This window comes from Grammomys surdaster, unplaced genomic scaffold, assembly GCF_004785775.1.
Source record: "Grammomys surdaster isolate TR1022 unplaced genomic scaffold, NIH_TR_1.0 126163, whole genome shotgun sequence".
NCBI lineage: Eukaryota > Metazoa > Chordata > Mammalia > Rodentia > Muridae > Grammomys > Grammomys surdaster.
In genome coordinates this window covers 8,993,025-9,012,040 of record NW_021620970.1, presented here as the reverse complement: position 1 = coordinate 9,012,040, position 19,016 = coordinate 8,993,025, and the positions used below count along the sequence as shown (strand labels likewise).

The 19,016-nt window shown below is 42.5% G+C and overlaps 1 protein-coding gene across 1 annotated transcript in view; it reads right to left on the bottom strand.

The window, feature by feature from the left end:
• Npas3 (neuronal PAS domain protein 3) overlaps positions 1-19,016 on the bottom strand; it is an 825,350-nt gene that overhangs the window by 227,054 nt on the left and 579,280 nt on the right. The window contains exon 5 of the mRNA XM_028757484.1: positions 12,725-12,814. Within this exon, the coding sequence (XP_028613317.1) occupies positions 12,725-12,814 (90 nt within the window). The remainder of the gene's footprint in view (positions 1-12,724; positions 12,815-19,016) is intronic.

Below are 19,016 nucleotides of genomic sequence, written 5' to 3'. Positions count from 1 at the left end.
AGGGAAGGGCAAGTGCTCTTCTCCACTGAGCCATCTCTCCAGCCCCAACTCTCCCTCCTTCTTGAATTGCTAGTTCCTTTTCTGAAGCTTTAACTGCTGTGGCTGTGGGTCCCATTTAATCACCAACCGCTTTCCCACCTGGAACTGTGAACTCAAACCTCTGTCTCCAGTTTCTAAAGCTCTTTCAATAGATGTCCCATAGGCTTCCTGAGGGTCACACTCTGTAAGCCAAGCTAAGCGGTAAAACACTTCCTTCCTGTAGTTCTATCTGCCACCCGGATGTCGGCCTCACCGGACATGGGCCTTTTAAATCACCCCACCCTGGATTTCCAGGGACATGGCCCATTTTAACTATTTTCTATTTTTCGGTCTTAAATGGAAGATACCCTCTACCATCTATTTTGCTTTTTGGGCCACATTTATTTTTCCTAAAGCATGGATTTAATACTGAACATTTCCTTCTGAAACATTTTATGGCTCCCAAGGTTCTAAAGAACAAATTCCGCCTTCCTAAGTCACTGACTTCCTTTCCAATTTGTCTCTCTCACTACAAGAAACAACCGTGCAAATGTGCTGCACCTTTGCCTGGCGAAGGCACCACCTCCCTCCTTCCCACGTGGGAAATGGTCATAAAGGCCTGACCTGAACTGTCAGCCCTCTGCTAATCCCTTACAGATTTCTCCAGGCAGAGCTAGTCACCTGCATTCGCCATTCTATGATTCTGTGGCAAATACAACCTTCAGCCCTCTATGAGACATTTGAGGCTATGTGAAGGCCATTGTCTCTCAGCTGCCATGTCCTCAGCATCTTAGAGATGATGTCCTTCACAACAGGGAAGATGCCGCAGCTACCAACAGGTTTAGAGTTGTTTCTGGCACACGGAAGAACCACAGATACCTGACCTGGGTTTATGCCTTCATTTTTGTTTACCAAGCTTCACTATTGAAACTTTCCATATTTTTAAAAAAATCTGGATTTTCGGATACATTTATGAAACCTTCTTAAGTTTTCACATGTATTGGCATAGAAAGACTCTCTGTTTTAGGATTCTAAGCTAGAGGCTTAATTGCTCCAAGTCTTGGGTTCTTTTAACCCATAAAACTTGAATGAGTTAAAATGGTAAGCTAATTACTTAGAACTGTCCAGAAGCAACTGATAACCATGGCTAACAGTGGGATCAGCTCCAGTGCTGATTCTGATACTTTCTTGCTGTAAGCTATTTAATATCAGTGCCTCAGTTTTCTTATCTATAAAATGGGGACAATAATTTCACCCAACAGTATCTAGCATTATAACTTCCCCAACTGAAGATACCTTGAACAGGGTAGGCACATAAGAAGTGAAGCATACATATTATGCACATTGACCATGAAATCATATCCACGGGCAGAAGACCACAGGGTGAAATGAAACTATCCCCGAGAAAGCTGCAAGGAGACACAAGTCAAGGAGCACAGAGCACCACCTCAGACCTGTTTAGACTTTTATGTGTTCTTAATGTATTTCTCATTTTTCACAACCTCACACACCCTATGAAAGGTTTGGGAAATGTAATAAATATGAATTGGCTACGTTTAAGTGCCTGGAGACAGTAAAACAGTATGCATTCTCAAAATGAAATAACCCTCGTTAAAAAGAACGTCAGTCTGTCCTTTGCAGTAGCTGGGAAGGAAAGGGTAACGACGAAGAATCTGTAAGAACTCCAGTTATTGACATCACTGACCTATAAACAGACCCCTTCAGCATGATATACAGCACTTCAGTACCCTTGTTTTTGTATAATTGCCATTACCAAAGGCCTTTCAATTTCGAGTGCTCAAACGAGAGCAATTCATATTTCAGATAATCTGCCAACGAGGAAAACTAATTTCAAAATATTTGATCATAAAAGTTGTCCTCGGCTTCTACAGAGATAATTTAGTCAAATAATATCAGATAATCTGAAAGCAGTCTTAGCAGGAAATTGCCGGGGACTCCATCTAAGAGGCTCCATTTGCACTTATATAAATGTACGGAAAGTGTAGGCGACTTTGACAGCCTGCCATGTGTGATCTCACTGCATAGCCTACCTACTTTGCCATCCAAAGTTATATCCTTTGAAGCGTTGCCAGAATTACTTTAGCCCAGTAGATATGCGAGTTGTGGCCTTTAGAAGCACATCATTTCCTTTCTACTCTGACTAGTTCAGTATAGCATCTGCTCAGCTAAATTCCTTTGAAGGTTAAAAATAAGATAGCCTTCTTCCAGGCTCCTTTCTCCCGATGCTGCTCCAGTACCTTGTGGGGGCAGGGAAGGGGATGACAAGCACCCACTGCTAAGTGAACTGAGAGAGAACAGATTGTAAAGCAGAAGCCCTCGAAACCTTAAAAATGACAGTGTGGGCTGCTCAAGGTTAGAAGCCTGTTAGGAAACCAGATAAGACCCAGTCAGGTCTCCTAGATCCCGGTCCAGGCTCTTTTTCTTGCTTCTCCACTGTCTAGATGTCTAACACATACAAAAGAACCCAGCCAGAAAGCGACAATAGGAAATGTCACTGACAGAGTGTCTTAATTTTATAAACAGAAAATGAATGCTTGGATCTCATCTCCAGGAAACGTTTGCGTTTTTAGAAATAGTCAGACTTGGCACTCTGTCTTCTTAGGACTGCTGACAGTTGTAGTCAGTTATTACACTGTTATGACTTGGAAGCTGATGCCCCCCCAAAACAGTTCAAAATTAGTAACATCGTGATTCAGGATTGTCTGCCTGCTAATCTAGGCTTCTTTTATAATTATTTTAAAAGGTACTATCTGATTTCCTGAGCACCGCCCCAGGTGTTCTCCGGGATAATGAATGGATAAACACATCACCCAGTGTCACAGAGCACTTGTGACATTTTCGAAACATCTTCAGTTCAACTCCTGTAATTTCAATGTACACCACACCCGAGGTGGCAAGCCCATACTTCTACGAAAGGGCTGAATGAATCTTAGTAATTGGCCCGATTTCCTTGTGACTGAAAGGTTCTGAAAAACAGAGGAGCAGCATGGTCTTTTCTTGGTCCTTGCATACACTTACCTCCAACCAAGGAGATGGAGAGACGGTGTTTTCGGGGGCCTGTTCTCATCTCCATTTTTCTTGAACTTATGTCATCTGGGCTCTGCCACATGCAGACTTCAATAACGGCAAAGGACATTTTCATGGCACTTGGCAACCAAGCCTAAGGAAGTGCCGATGCTCGGGCCGGGGGGGTGGGGGGGGGAGCCCTATCAACAGAACATGTACCACCATCCCTGTGTGTTATCTTAACATGTGACGCCTCTGAACACCTCATCTCTGTGCCTCGCTTGTGTGCCTTCACACACTGTTGAGATTATTGGGTTAAAGGTTCTCTGTACGGTCAAAAGTAAGAAGAAAGCAACACAGTATTTACCGAAATGTTATGTGGCACCAACCGATTGTGTGTGGAGTCATTTGGAATTTCATCAGCTTTAACATTCTTAAGACAAGGCAAATCTCATGTTTCTTCCGAAAGAATCACCTTGGGGCTAGAATTTTCTAGAACCATTTCTCTGTATCTGCCCTATGTTGGACCAACATATGTCAAGATGTTTTTTGTTTTTGTTTTTGTTTGGTTTTTCAAGACAGGGTTTCTCTGTGTAGCCCTGGCTGTCCTGGAACTCACTCTGTAGACCAGGCTGGCCTTGAACTCAGAAATCCGCCTGCCTCTGCCTCCCAAGTGCTGGGATTAAAGGCGTATGCCACCACTGCCCAGCAAGATGCTTTTTTAACTCCTAATAAATACCAAGTTTAATAGTTAGAAAGGTTGATTTGTCAGACTAAAGTACTACAGTAGGAACAGACATCTTGCAAATCAAGATGGAGGAATAATGGAAATCTGAGATTGGTGCTTCTGCCCAAACTTAGACAAAAACAAACAAACAAACAAACAAACAAAAAGCTCAACAAACAACAACAAAGCCATAAATATCATCAACAGTATTTTACTCAAATGCTATTATTGTCCACAAACTCTTGAGATTTATCAAAGCACAACATTGGCTCACTAGTGTGCCGTGTTAACTGTGGCAAGGCCTTCAACATCCCTGAAAAACATCCCTTCTCAACCCACCTCTTTTCTTCCCAGGGAAAACTTTTCTTTGCATACATTTTCCTGCTCTCAAAAAGTTTCTGTGGTTATCGAAAGCAATAGATTTAATCTGCCAGCACATTAAAAATTAACAGCCTAGGAGGAAGGTTCCGTCTTGTTATTGAATGTGGTAAATCTGTAGTTCTAGGAGTCAGAAAGGAGAGAGAGAGAGAGAGAGAGAGAGAGAGAGAGAGAGAGAGAGAGAGAGAGAGAGAGAGAGAGAGAGAGATATTGAGGAGGGAGAGAGGGCCCAAAGGAAAACAGGTTTGCTGTTTAGTGAATCAGAAATAATTATTTATATCTGTAGACAAAAAGCAGAGTAGGTACAAAGCCCAAACCAGAATATAGCCAATAGTAACCACTCATTAACATATCTGCATACGAATACACATATATATCAAAATAGCTAAAATAATTGAATGGGCTGACTTCATTCCTTTTATAAGTGGTGGTTTGTGGAAAATGAGATTTTCCAAATGAAGGAGCAAGGATACGAAAAGCAGAAAGCCATAGGATGCCTGGTGTCTAAAACCAACATCAATTCTCAGGCTATCAGTCTAGATCTAGAATTTATGCAAAAAAAAAAAAATCCAAAGTCAATTTCTTACTATTTTTTTTCAACTGAGATTGCTACAATGTTACCTCTGTCCATAATGTCTCATGTTAGCCCTAAACCCTAAGACAGATTGAACGTGTGTATCTAGAGTTGAAATTTGGATTTTGTGTGAATTTAGAGATTTTTTTTGACCTCCTTCTCCTCAGGTCAAGTTATTTCCTCTTCTTGATCTGAGCAGTTTGCTCTCCCAGGGCCCAGGCTAACAGAGGGAGGATGCTGATGGAGGTACAGGGTATTATTTTGCATATATTGTCTACATAAGCTCCACATTATGGACAGAAATTATCTTTACTTTCCAACTTTGCATAATAAAATGAGCCATAAAATTAATACCATATAGAAAATAGTGCTTGCCAGGCAAAGAAATGTACATTGCTTTCTAGAAATCCAGGGACATTACACTGCCTATGCCTGCATGAATAATACATGGCTTAATTCAGAAAAACACCGTTTCATTATTTAAAAATGAATAAATTACAGACTTAGAATGATGGCTAAATTTCCTGAATCTTACTTTTTGTTCCATGTTCTAATTCAAAGAATGAACTGGAAAATAGCATTTCGTCCACACAAATAAAGCACGTGTGCGCCTTAGGAAGCATTTCTGACTTTACATTTCTTTCTCTACAGAATGAAGAACACTGTGCCTCATTTCTTCTCTTGCTCACGTTAATGCTAGAATTAAGACATCGAAGCTCTTCAGTTTGTACACTTGACAATGGTGAACCTATCCTGGACTGTCCTGGGAGCCTGTGATTCAGTCTAACTAGAAAGGTCCCCTTTGCCCAGAGGTCCTGTGGTTTAGCCTTCTGCTTGGGAATAAATAAAAATAGCATGGATTCTCATATAGGATGCCATAGTAAATTTCTTCTACTGACACTGGCCAGTCCCATTTGGGGACTGGGGAAGGTATTGAGGAGAGAGAAAAATGCACTAGTAATAAGAAATTAATTTGGAATTAAAATAAGTAAAGCATGGCCACGCAGTACACGTAGGCTGAGCATAAGGTGACAGACAGCAGATTATTCTACCGATTTCTAATGCTGGAAATTCGGATGGCATTTACTAGCATAACCTTTCAACTCTGAGCACATCAATAGAGGCCGACAGTGGCTTGAAATATGATTCCTTGCAGATAGCATATCCTCATTCATCTGACTGGGCTGCTTGCTCTGTGCTCCACTGCACAAACAGCGTCTCCCCCACTTCTGAGAGGACACTAATAAAAAAGGCATCAATTTCCAGCTCTAGTACTACTGTGATCTCTTTATATGTTCGACATCCAACATTAAATTAAAATGCTGTTATAAATCCTACTTTCTGAATCTGGAATGAGTGTTGGGTTTTTGTCGCATGAGACTGCAGCAAATCTTGTCAGATGCAAGGAAGCACGTCTTGTTCACTCAGAATTAATGTTGTGGATGAAAGAAGGAGGTAAAAGGGGTTGAGGATGGTGAACTGAGGGTGTGAGAGGCAGAGGGGACCGGAGCTTTGGGGGGGGCAAGGCAGGCACGGGATTTACTGCTTTCAAGAAATGGCTAATGAGGAATTGTAATTATCAAGGACAAGCTGTGTGGTATGAAGATCGATGGCAAACACATGCACACATGTGTCCATGCATGTCAACAGAAGAGATGAAGAGTAGAGAATTGTCAACTGTTCTTTTTAGGAATGAAAATGCTTTTGGATATGGAGGGGGTACTGCTGGGGAAACCTCATCACTTACTAAAGTCTCCGCCCATAGACTGCCCCATAAGTTAAAGGCAAAGACTCTTGCTCGGGGACATACTAGCTGGACTGTACAGTCAATGCTAAACACTTTTTAAAGTTATAAGCCCAGCACCCTCAATCATTGAGTAACCATCAGTTAAGACTGGTTCATGTTTCTGAGACACAGTTACAGGACAAGAGAGGGGAATAAAAAGCCCTGAGAGTCGGGGCTTAGATTCTTCCATTTGACTTCAGATGGTGTGTGTTCCCTGACATCAGGGAATCTTTTGACAGCGCCTGATAAGAGAGATCCTTGCCGTGATCACCTAATAACTACGGGTACTATGAGTCCATCAAGGAGACTGCGAAGATACACAGCCCTGGCTGGCCACAGGCTCTGTCAGCTGTTCAGAATTATGGAGGAAATAAAGAGGCATGCTTGCCTATTTGGGAGGGTGGGGTGGAAGGGAAAGGGGAGAGCTAGCCCGTTCAATATCTGGATTGAACAGAGGAACTTTTCCCCCCCAAGGATCCTGCCGGGAGAAACCTTGACATACACAAAGTCAGAACGTAGACAAAGTTACCCTGGTGCGAACGATAAGGTCACCCGTGGGATTGGCGAGATTATCTCTGTCAAGCACTCGGACAGCATGCAGTCAAATGATGCATCATGCAGTCATTTTCGGGGGGGAAAAAATCAATTTCTTCGCCAGGTCGCTCTTTGCTTTTCAAAGTGCCCTTGTAGGCCGTCACCACCGAGCATTTATCAATTTAAATGCTGTAAATTGATAATGTGCCACCGCGCCTTGTACTGTTTCTGAATTATTTTGATACTTATATTTGCTCAGTAGTCTCTGAACCCTCAGAGCTTCCATGTTCAAAGGGGCATTTTTCTTTGTTACATGCACAAATGATGAACTTTTTATGATTAGTACAAGAGAAAAATGCAGACATCCTGGCGGTGGGAGGGGCAGCATGGCGCTGTGGCATACTTGACTACTTTATTATTTTTTTTTTAACTTGGATATTCCTGCCTGAAAGACTTGTAAAAGGAAGATATAAGCTATATTTGCACATGTTTAGTAAAGGCGTGCTAATTATTGCCTACATTTAGAAAACCAATTGTAAAAGTGCAAACAGTTGTCTCCACCCTTGTCAGCCCTGGGCTGGGTTGAAATAAGCCGATGTTTCTGGTTTTACATTCTACTCTCTAGGATGCACTGATGCCAAACAAAAGTAGTAACTCCTAAGGAAAGCTTACATCTCCTTTTTTCAGTCCCCAATATGTGTGTGTGTGTATGTCTATGTGTATGTACACACATATATACATATATGTATACATACATATATATGCATATATGATTATATGTATGAGTGAATACACACACACACACACACACACACACACACACACACACACACACACAGAGGAGAATGTTAACCATACACTAACCCCAAGATTTCCATTGGGAAGCAAAGCATGGGAGAGTTTTAGCTCATGCCTTGGAAAAGCAAGAGAAATGCGAGCCAGTTGCAGCCTCTTTAACCTCCAGTGATTTATTGGCCCTCAGCCAAGTTATCAGGGGAATCTAATTCTTCTTTATTATTCAAATAAACCACACTTGGCACCATGGCTCCCTTTCAGAATAGCTGCACAAATAGACTGAGCTCTGTCATTTATTTGACCTTGTATTTGTGTGCTGTAGCTATAATTTTATTTGCCATTCTATACAACAAATGCAGCGGAATCTAAACTATGGAGGTGAACGGCTGCGAGGATAGGGAAAGGAGTTTGTGGTAAATTTACTGCTGCATGGGTTAAAAAAGCATATTATTTGACATGTTCTCACCTTCACCTCTTTCAGGTTTTATCCTGTGGCCATTCTACCCTAAGCAAGCTGTCTTAGAGTCAGCCAATCTGTAGCTGGCTGGAGCTTCTTTCTGAGTGGCTTGCCATGGCCAAAGGCTTATTTGTAGGAGGGCGGGGCATAGGGAGAAAAGGGAGGGGAGACTGTACCGAGGCAGGGGGATAGGCAGGGGGATGGTCAGAGTCACTGCAAGAGAGCCTTCAGTTGCTGGGTGAGATGTCTTAGCCATTAAGAAGTGCTTATTTCCAGGTTTCTAGTTTCCCCATTTTGTTGTCCACAGGATTTGAGGAATGGGAACACTTTGCTTGTCCAGGCCAACGTCTGCACCTCCATCTCCTTCCTCACCTATGAGGTGTTTCTAGATGCTGGGAGTTCACTTTTATCCCCTAGTGCACTGAGCGCTATGTTCTCGGCCTCTTACATTCGTGTCGGCCACGGAGAGCTTGTGAGTATGAGTTCTAAAGGAAGTGGATGAATTTGTCATAATCATAATATAGGCTACATAATAATCATTGGTGCAGCTTATAAAGAATCCTATGCGGCATTGACTTCAGATTTTAGTTTCAGAAAAGACCTTGAGTTTTCTTGAGGAGTAGTGTTTCACTGTTGTTAATGGTTGGCTAACCGTCATTCCCTTTTTCCTTTGGTTGCCAGGAAGCACCCAGCTGACACTAAAGCTTTATTAAATCTTTTCCATGCTGTATTTAAAGCACATATTTTTTTTTCTACCCCTTTGGTAACATATCACCCCTATTTATTTTTTTCTTATTCTATTTTGTTATTACATTTTATTATATACATTTGTCTTAAATCTTCTTTTGAAAGAGGAGATAGAGTCAACACATAAATATTTCCCCAAGCTTTAAGTCTGATATCAACTAGAGATGCTTTCTGTTTACCATGTGATGGCTTTTTTGGGCTCTCTGGTGAGAATGTTCCTTCTGTTTTGGAAGCAACTTTCTTAAAGCTGGCTTCAGAAAACGGCTACATGTTCAACACTGGGAGAGCCATTCTGTTTTCTCTTCATTTTTTTCAGTCCTGCCAATTCCATTACGTACGGCAGGGAACAGAGCCGGCTCCACCAGCTCTGGGTGCACGGCATCGCCAGCCACACAGCACTCAGTCTCTTCACAGACCAAATGAGCACTGCTAGGTGGGTCCCCTCCTCAGGGGAGGCTCCTGGCTCCTGGCAGTCACTGTCACTCATGAAGGCAAACTGCACCCCCTCTCATCTATCTATCTATCTATCTATCTATCTATCTATCTATCTATCTATCTATCTATCTATCTATCTATCCATCCATCCATCCATCCATCCATCCATCCATCTACCTACCTACCTATTTATCTATTATCTATCTGGCAAGGCAGAGAAAGCTTCTGGGGCCTCACTAGTGCTCCATCATCCCAAAGCTACAAGAATACTCTGTAGAGAGTGGCCCACAAATCCAAGGCTCAGACGTTAGACAAGCAGACAAGGAAGCCTGCTTGGCTCCCCGTGGCCCAGGCTGCTCTTCCACAGTGCTGCTCAGTGGAAATTCCTCTTTTGGATTCCTCGTGTGCGAAAAGGGAACAGTACTTCTTCGCACGTTAAAAAGAACAAAATGCAGACAGGAATATTCTGTGATTAGGAATGCAGCTATAACTATGTTGTTCTCTCAGACACTGCCATGCTCACATGCCTAAATCCAGTTCCTGGAAGAATAGATAGAGTTACCCACACTCTCTAGCAAATCCACACGGAAAGGAATGGATGGTTTCTTCTTGTCTAGACTTTCACTGGTTAACCACGTTGGCTAAGAACACTTGGTCACATCTAACGTTTCTGTACAGGTGTGTGGGCATCTGTTGAGTGTGTGTGCTGGAAGGACAAAGGCCTTGAGCATATTTTCTTTGGATGTCACCCTTGAGAACCCTGTACCTCAATTCTGCAAGACAGAACTGGAGACACCCAGGAAGGGTTATAGCGTAGGGATATTTATGTTCCTGTTCAGATGCAGAACCTCAGCTCCTTTGAAAAATTCCCTAGAGTTTCGCAGAACCCTCCCTATTGTGGTTCCTGCACTTACAACATGTACAATGTTAACACCAACTAAGAATTTTCCTTAGACTTCTGCTATAAACCCATCTCAGTTCATATGGGCAAAAATCCCCCATTTCCTGATTTATGTCCTCATCTCAGTAGTTACATATTGCTTCCAAATTTATCACTCTGTCAGCCTCTTCCTGGGCATGCCTGCTGATACCCACACTGCAGCACCCACAGGAGATGGCCAGGCATGGAGTGGCTCGGATCTGCATCCGGAAGTCATCCCGCTGACTCCTGCTGCTCACTCAAACTGCCACTACAGGAAGAGGAGTGGCTGCCCTCGTGGAAGGTGCCAGACACTGTGTCATTTTTACATGGTCTCTTTAGAAAGCATCGTTATTTGTTTCTCATTGTAAGAAAAGAGTCTTCACTGTTACAGCAGAGATGCAGAGAAAGAAAGGAAAACCCAGCACAGGGTTAAAGCCACATTTCCCTTGAACAGATGATATTTCAGATGGCCACACTATTCCAGACGCATCAATTTCCTTGAAAATCCAATCCATATATGTGCATATGCTGTGCTGGCAGGAGGACTGCCTGAAATGGCCAAAACCCAAGAGCTAATATTCTTTTGGCCAGAATAATGCAATTATTATTTTCCTAGCTATCAGTCTACGCATACAGAGCCATCTGTTATGCAAAGCAAACATACACATCTCAATTACAGAAAATGCAGTTGCCTTGACAGAATTTGGACTACACCACTAACCAGGGCTGTAAAATGTGTTTGCAGCTAGTATACAATGGATGCTTTTCAGGAGTTCCCTAATTAGCATTTACCTGCTTAAACTAATTATTCATCCTTCTTCTTTACTGGCTTATTAAACTCTGTTGGATACTTCACATAAACCAGGAGTGTGGCATCAGAGAATCACAACAGTGGGTTCCCAGCTCTACTTGGTGTTAACACCACAGGGGTGTGCTTTACTTGAACTGTAGATTCCCAAACAGATTAAGATGAGGTTTAAACTCTCTTCTTGAGGCTACAGCAAAAGAGAGATCTCAGGAGATACAGGGGGATGCATACCAGAGTTAACACCAGTCAGATTCCATCCCCTGGTTTTCGAGAGACCACAGAAATTGGTGTGCACACTACAGTCAAGAGCACACATGTTCTCCAAGGAAAGGCTCATGATTGCATCCCCCATTTGGAATCTCAACAGCAAATAATCAAATTTGGCAGGGTTTCTGCTCCTTCCCCAGCCCTCCTCAAATGCCAAATCTCTCTATTATTTCCCAATGTCTTCCTTGATTTAGCTGTCTCCCAGTAAACCCCACTAACAGCCAGAAGGTTCCAGCCAAGCTGGATGTTTCCTTTGAGTTGTGCCAACCTTCAGAAGCTTTGAGCCTGGGTGGGACCTGTTTATGAGGAGAGCAGAGACTCTTATCTCCATCGTTAGCCTGGAGGCAGTTGAAGGAGAGGTAGCTTATCCAGCTTGGCAGATCATCACAAAATACAAAACCGTCCTGCGGAGGCTGCATGTCCCTTTTTCTCAACCACCACATGAAAAGGGTCAGTTTCAGCCAATCACCTGTACCGGAACAGATAGCCAGATGTTGGGTGCATTCATAGCAAAAACATTTGGATAATTAGCTGAATGGAAGACCTTATTTCAGGATAGGTTGGCAAGGAGCTGTAGCCTGGGCCTCAGAATGCAGCAGAATCGAAGTGTTTGTGTTTCTGGAGAAAAATCAAGAGTTCTGTCCCTTGCCCTACAAGCCTCTGCATTCTCTTCTACCCTCTGACAAACACATGTGAGCAATTAAATGGCAAACCATGAAAGGCAGCTTTATTTTATGAAATTGTCTTCCAGAATCAGGCAGATTTTTGCCAAGGCATCGTACTCTCTCCTGGCAGGAACCCTCCCTGCAACACATTTTAATGGTGTCTTTCAGCATTTCTTGACTCCAAATGACTCCTGCCATTGTGTCAGCTCCCAGGATAGCACAGGGCACTCCATAAACATCCAGTAATAGGACACAAGGGAAGCACTATTAGTGTGTCCCTATCCTACTGGGCACTGGGGTTTCAAAGTTCAAAACAACCAAGGGAAGAAACTTCATTTGTTCCCAATAAATTAATAATGATCCTTGGGGGGGTGGGGTGGGGAGGGAAACTCAAATTTCTGAGTGCAAGTTTATTCTGAAAGCCCAACACAGACAGGCTTCTCTGACTTAGAAGAGTCAGGTAGAGGCCCTTAAAGAATAAATTAGACAATTCATGCTAAGCAGAGCATCTCTTTTAGAAGGAAAAACAGTGGCCTGCAGGAGCCGTCACATTCAGTGCCAAGAATCTAAATTGTTCAACTTACTTGTGAGAGGCCTAGGTAGATAGAGACGGTTTCAGAAATGTACAAAAACTTTCCTTCTTGATTTAGTGCAAATACGAAGCCATCCAGGGACTGCAAGAAAAAAAAAAACTGTGTTAATACATATACACAGAGATACTACTAATAAAGGAACAAAGTAAATTGAGGTCATTTATTCTTCATGTATAATGAAAGTCCTAAGTTGGTTTCTATTGCATTATATGGATGAACTAGTGGGCTAAAGACCACTGGTCTTTCCTATATCAGAGAATTCTTCATATCTTTGTCATTTTGACCAAGATGTATTAAGGTCATGCTGATTTTATGAGACATTGACTTTATTTGGGGGACTAGGTGGTAAGTAGCACTACATCATTAAGCTCCTCCATTAAGGAATGAAAATTAATGAAAGGAAAGGGGGAATGGCTTCTACTGCTTGGTTGATATGAGTATCAGTAATTTCTTAATTAATAAAGGATGCTCTCCACATACTGGGTACCGACAGTGGTAAAGAAAACAGGAAGAGTCAGTGTATTTTGGGTGAGTGTGTCTGGGCTAAAACCTCACATACCACAATCCAGCTTCCTGGAAACAAAAACAGAAAGAAGAAAATAATAAAACCTGGAGAGAATAACAAGTTGTCGTCAGTGTCATCTGTCACTCAAAAGTCTCAGTCTAACTTTACTAAATGAGGATTCTAGTTCCTGTCTGGTTTGACAAACGGTGGACACCACCATAAGATCCAACTACAAACTCAACTCAAATCAGGAATCGCCTGTTTCAAGTTCCCATCATCAAAGCATACCTTCCACCATCCTCACAGGTTTTGTTTTGTGTTATTTAACACTTTAACAGGATGGGCTGCAGAAGTCTGTTTGCACAGACAATGAACTTTTAAATCTTAGTGATATAAACAAAGGCTGTGAACTTGTAAGTTCAGAAGCCTATGTCTGGGACAAGGTATATAAATACACTAATGACATGCTTTTATAGAGACACCTGAAAGAAGTCAGAAATATACATTCTGGCAAACCTCAATAAATTTTGGTCTACTTGAATACTGGAAAAAAAACACCCCCTGTATGGTCAGATTCTGTGGTTTAAAGGTAGCCCCCAAGGATCAGGAAATAGAAACGTGTTTTTTAGAGCAACAATGGTGAGTGGGACCTCCAGGAGGTAGGTGGGGCAGAGCGCACTGCTCTTAGGCAGGCAGGGATGCTGCTCTTGCTGGTGTGTGTCAGTCACCATGGGAGCAGCTTCTCAGGGTGAGTTTGCCTCTCTTTTCCTGCCTTCTCTCCAGTGCTCCTGCACCCTTCTGACTTCTGCCATGCAATGAGATCTCATGAAGGCCCTGACTAGATGCAGGCTACCTGACTTTGGGCTTTCACACCTCCAACAATGTAAAGAAATGAATCTCTGTACTCAATAAATTATCCAGTCTCTGATAAACAGGTTATGATAGTTGTTATATATAGGAGAATACATGTACATACATTTACATGTTAGCATGAAATGGGGATTTTCATGTTTTCTGATCCATTTTAAACATTTTCCCACACTGCTTAAAACTTCTAGAGACCCCTTACTTTGCTCTTCAATTTAGAGAGTTCTGAAAACATCTCAAAGGGCATGTTACATTGTTTTACAAAAAAGCAGATTACATAACCAGCAAATCCACACATAGAAATGTTAACAGTTCACACTGACTATACAACTTGTCGCATGTACCATTTTTTAATTTCCTCAAATAACCTATAAAGTAACTATATCATATAAATTCTCTATACATTGACACTAACAAACTTAGCAAAGTTAGGCAATAAGCCCATCTTGCTTTGGAAGGCGCATTTGAGTCCTGATAGATCAATACTTTCCAATAAACACTCTTTATTTGGTATGTGTAGATTAAAGAGAAGTTAAATATTCAGAGTGTTTCTGAAGTTACTTATACTAAGAGGGAACATATGACTTCTTATATAGTTTTCAATGATTTGTTCCGATGATAGAATCAGATCCTTAGGGGTAAAATACAATGGGGGTGTAGACTGAGGGGAGTTCCTGAATCACCTCTACGTGGGTTACCAGAGTACCCCAGCTCTGCAAATTTCCCCCAAAGCAAATACGGCTAAGGGATTCTTGCCATTGACAAAATGATCAAAAGTACTTAGTCAGACCTGACCTTTCAAGGGCAGCGTATTAGCACTGTTCTGCTATCCTGCACATTGGCACCAGGCATGTCTGGCTAGGCCCAGAAAGCCAGTAGTACTACAGGGAGAAAAGGCTTCTTCCCTCGAGCATTGGGAAAGATCCTGATTCTACATATCTTTACCTCACATGGCATAACTCTGGGAGACTAGGGTCCCTCCCTTCAACCTTCCCCCTGGGAAAGAGGCTTTGCTAGATTTTCTATTCAATCAATCAAGTAGTTGGGACCTTTGATACAGAGAGAGCTAAGGAGGCCACCTTTTCAAACCATACTGTGCCTCAGCAAGGGACAGTGGAGAAGTCACAGGAGAGTGAGGTGACAGCCAGAAGGCTCCTGGGTACAAAGGACAGGCGGAGCTGATCTGAAGATGATCTCCTCTAATGGAAACCATCATTTCATGGTTAAGGAAACTGAGGCATTCAAAGGCTACTTGGCTGGATAAGCTCAGTTAGCCAATCAGTGCCTGAGTCTTCTGTTGCTGCCATGACTTTAAAGCCTTTACAACCATGGGATATTTCATCTGGCTTACTGTTGGACTGAATTTCTCAACAGTGGGTCATGTCTTATTTACCTGTGTTTAACTGGAAATGAAAAAACCCTCCATCTAGACTTGATAAACCTAGCCCTACCTCTTCCCTCCAGATGACTAACAGGGATGGGCATGATCCTCCCCAAGAGTCCCGTTTAGGGAGTTATTAGAGTATTTGAACATTTGGATAGCTCCAATTTATATCGTCTGTGTATGCCCTTATTTTTAGAATACCAGGGTCAGAGTAGATCCTCTCCCTATCTCTATCTCCCTTCATCTCTCTTTCCTCCCTCCCTTTCTTCTTGACTTTTTGTTTTGTTTTGGTTCAAGACTGAGTCCCACTCAGGTTCCCAGACTTGCAGTGAAGCTCAGACTGGTTTCAAACTATCCGTGATCCTGCTGCATCAGCCCTCCCAGTGCTTGAGTTTTAGGAATGTTGTCACAACATCGAGCTCTGGGTGTGAGTCTTCCTTGACACCTAGTGCCTGTCCTGAAGAGATGTCAATGCCACACCCACAAAGCTCTCCTTTCACATTAAAGGAACATGCCTCACGACAGTAGTTATGCCTGTGTATCTACTACAGCTCGAGAGGAGTGGGTACCACAGGGTGGCTGAACTGTGAGGCATAGCAAAGTTCTGCATGGCAAAATTAGAAACTTTGACGTGTTTCTGATGAGGTTAAATCATGTCTATGTTTACACGCATATGGCTTAAAGACATGGTCAGCTCGGTTAATAATAACAACGGGGCATTGGAGATGGCTCGTCAGGCCAAATGCTTGCTGTGCAAACATGAAGCCTGCAGTTCAGATCCCCAGAACCCACATAAAGACCAGGCAAGTGTGGAGTCACATCTCTAATCTCAGCATAGGAGGCAGAGATGGGATCCCTAGCATAAGCTGGCTGGCCAGGCTCTCTGGGACTGGCAAGCTCTGGGTTCACATAGGAGAACCTGTCTTGATGCCTAAGGTGGAGAGCTCTTGTGGAAACACCAATGTCCACTTTGAGGCTCCACATGCATTTACACATGGACATGTGCACCCATGAACAGACAGGTGTCTGTACACAGATGAACATCTACACACATGTGAACACATATACCCACATTCATATACAACACACACACACACACACACACACACACACACACACACACGATAAAAAATGTAATAGCTATCTTAGAAGGAGTAAAAAAAAATTAAATCTGATTAATTAACCACATTTCCATGGTCTGCTTTTCATTCTGGGCAACTCTTCCCACAGTCTGAGACACACCCCCATAAACCAGGCTTGACAACCGTTCAGCTACTGAACAGGAAGGGAACTGGGATGGAAGGCAGATTGTCAAGCTACTCTACACAAAGCTAATCCCCTCTGCCTTAAGGCTGCCCCCTCCTCAGCTAGCTAGCCCCTGCTCTTTAAGTCAGTTTGAAGGGTAGCATCGAGGTTGGTTTAATTTCAATGTCCCAATTTTAGAAGGTGGGAGGTGAAAGGAATCATTCAATCGATAGTTTGAGAAAGCAAATGTGATTAATCTGAAGGTTCTGTGGAAATTTTTAAGATTTTGAGTTGAGGGAGCCATTATATACCAATCTGTTGAATGACTACAGGCTACTTTCTAAGATATATTTTTTCTAACTGCCCACTGTTTTCAACAGGCGCCAATTAAGATTCTGGGGTCAAAGGGTTAATTACATCTTCTTACCCACTATGTAGAATTTTCTGATTATTAACTAAGGTTGGATTAAGATGAAAAAGAACCTACACAAATGTTAACGCTCACCCTTCCTCAGAAGATTTACTGCAAACCCTGAAATCTAGCGGCTTTCCTTGAGGCAGACAGAGAACAAACTCTTAGGAGCAACAGCAAAAAACCAGCATTTTAAAGATATGCAAGTATCTGATTTATCAAGACAGTTTTCTTATTACTGAAAACAGTTCCTGGCCATGCAGACAGGGCTGATAGGGGAGTTCCTTTGTCACATCCCAGTGAGTCTGGGAGGCAGACAACTAGGAGTGAGGCTCAGATGCACAAGTCAGGAGCTACAGTGTCTTGGAATAATAATGCCTGTAATTATAATTTATATCCCCTGACATCACGTAATGCAGACAGCGTGTGCCACTGTTTCTTAACCCCCAAAGCTGGATATACCTCGTAGTGTTTATCAAGTGATGAGGTTGGTTTCTTTGCAGAGTAGGGAACTAAGCACAGTTCCATGATGGAGGGGTACGGATGTTTAATGCATTGGGATACAAGGGTTTTTTATTTGTCAGAGTTTTGTCTCTGCTTTCCCTTTAAAGCACATACCACCACAGCCAGACTTCTCAGAGTAAAACCTTACAGGAGACCATCATGGGGGCAATTCACTTGTCTATTACCACCGTGAAATTAGTGTTTCCTTTTTTCTGGTGCAGAAGGGGAAAGAGATCACCCTGAATTCCTTTCCTCTGACCTAACACCAGCTAAAGAGAAGAGTTCCCAGTAAGCTAGGGTATTTTAATGACAGATTATTTTAAATCAAGCCCTCACCATCTGTTCCACCCCCTCATTACGAATGTAAAAAGAACATATTTCACAATTACATCAGTAAAAAAAAAGTAAGCTCTCCGTGATCTAAATGCACACACGTGTTCTCTGTCCAATGTGCCAGGCATCTGTGATGCTCTTCAGATTCCGGCTCAGACTGGAAACAATACAGTCATGTGTAACATGGTCCCTGCCTGGTGCAGTATTCCCTCCAAACCCTGACATCTTCATTTTTCTATCACTCAGGGTGGATGAGAGCACAGTGTGACTTTTATCCCCATGCTGTATTTCAATGACAATGATCAGCGGCTTTGCTGGTGGTAGGAGGGTCTTCAGACTGACTGCACTGAGCTATGGAATAGCATCGGAATTAGCAAGTCTGTTCTTACACTATAGAGGAAGCTTGGCTTGGAGCATGAGGCCTGGGCTCTAATATCTATCTTTTTTCCCCTGTTTTAGCAAAAGTTAGAAGAGTCAGAAAGAAAACAAATATTAACGTCCTTGGTTGCTTTTGGATACAATCACACTTTGATAAAATGCATGAGAATGCTACACATGCAAGAGGAGATAGGGAAGGCACGAGTGTAGGCTCTCAACTTCAGAGAGCCTGAACAGAGCCCAAAGTATCCACATGTACCTGCTTACAGGAAAGAAGGGACTCCGCCCCCCACTTTAGACTGTGCCCTTTGACCTTTAGCAATATAGCTCGGTTCACAAATAAAAGCCTTATTTTCAGAAATGGGAATCTTACTCAAGAATATTTTCTCACAGCAGGTAAGAGTACATAGGAAAGGGCCAGGTTCCTTCTGAACTTCTTCTCACCCCATTCCCATTAAGTCAATGTCATATGCATTGCCATGTGCCCAAGGACACATCTGCCCAGTCCCAACACCAGACTGAGTGTATTGGGTCAAATATTACTTCACACTACAAATGAATCCCATAACAACAAACCATGACAGGCCTTTCTTGTACCATGTGAGTCTAAATCTTTCAGATGAGAAAATACTAGGTTCCTCCCTCCCTCCCTCCC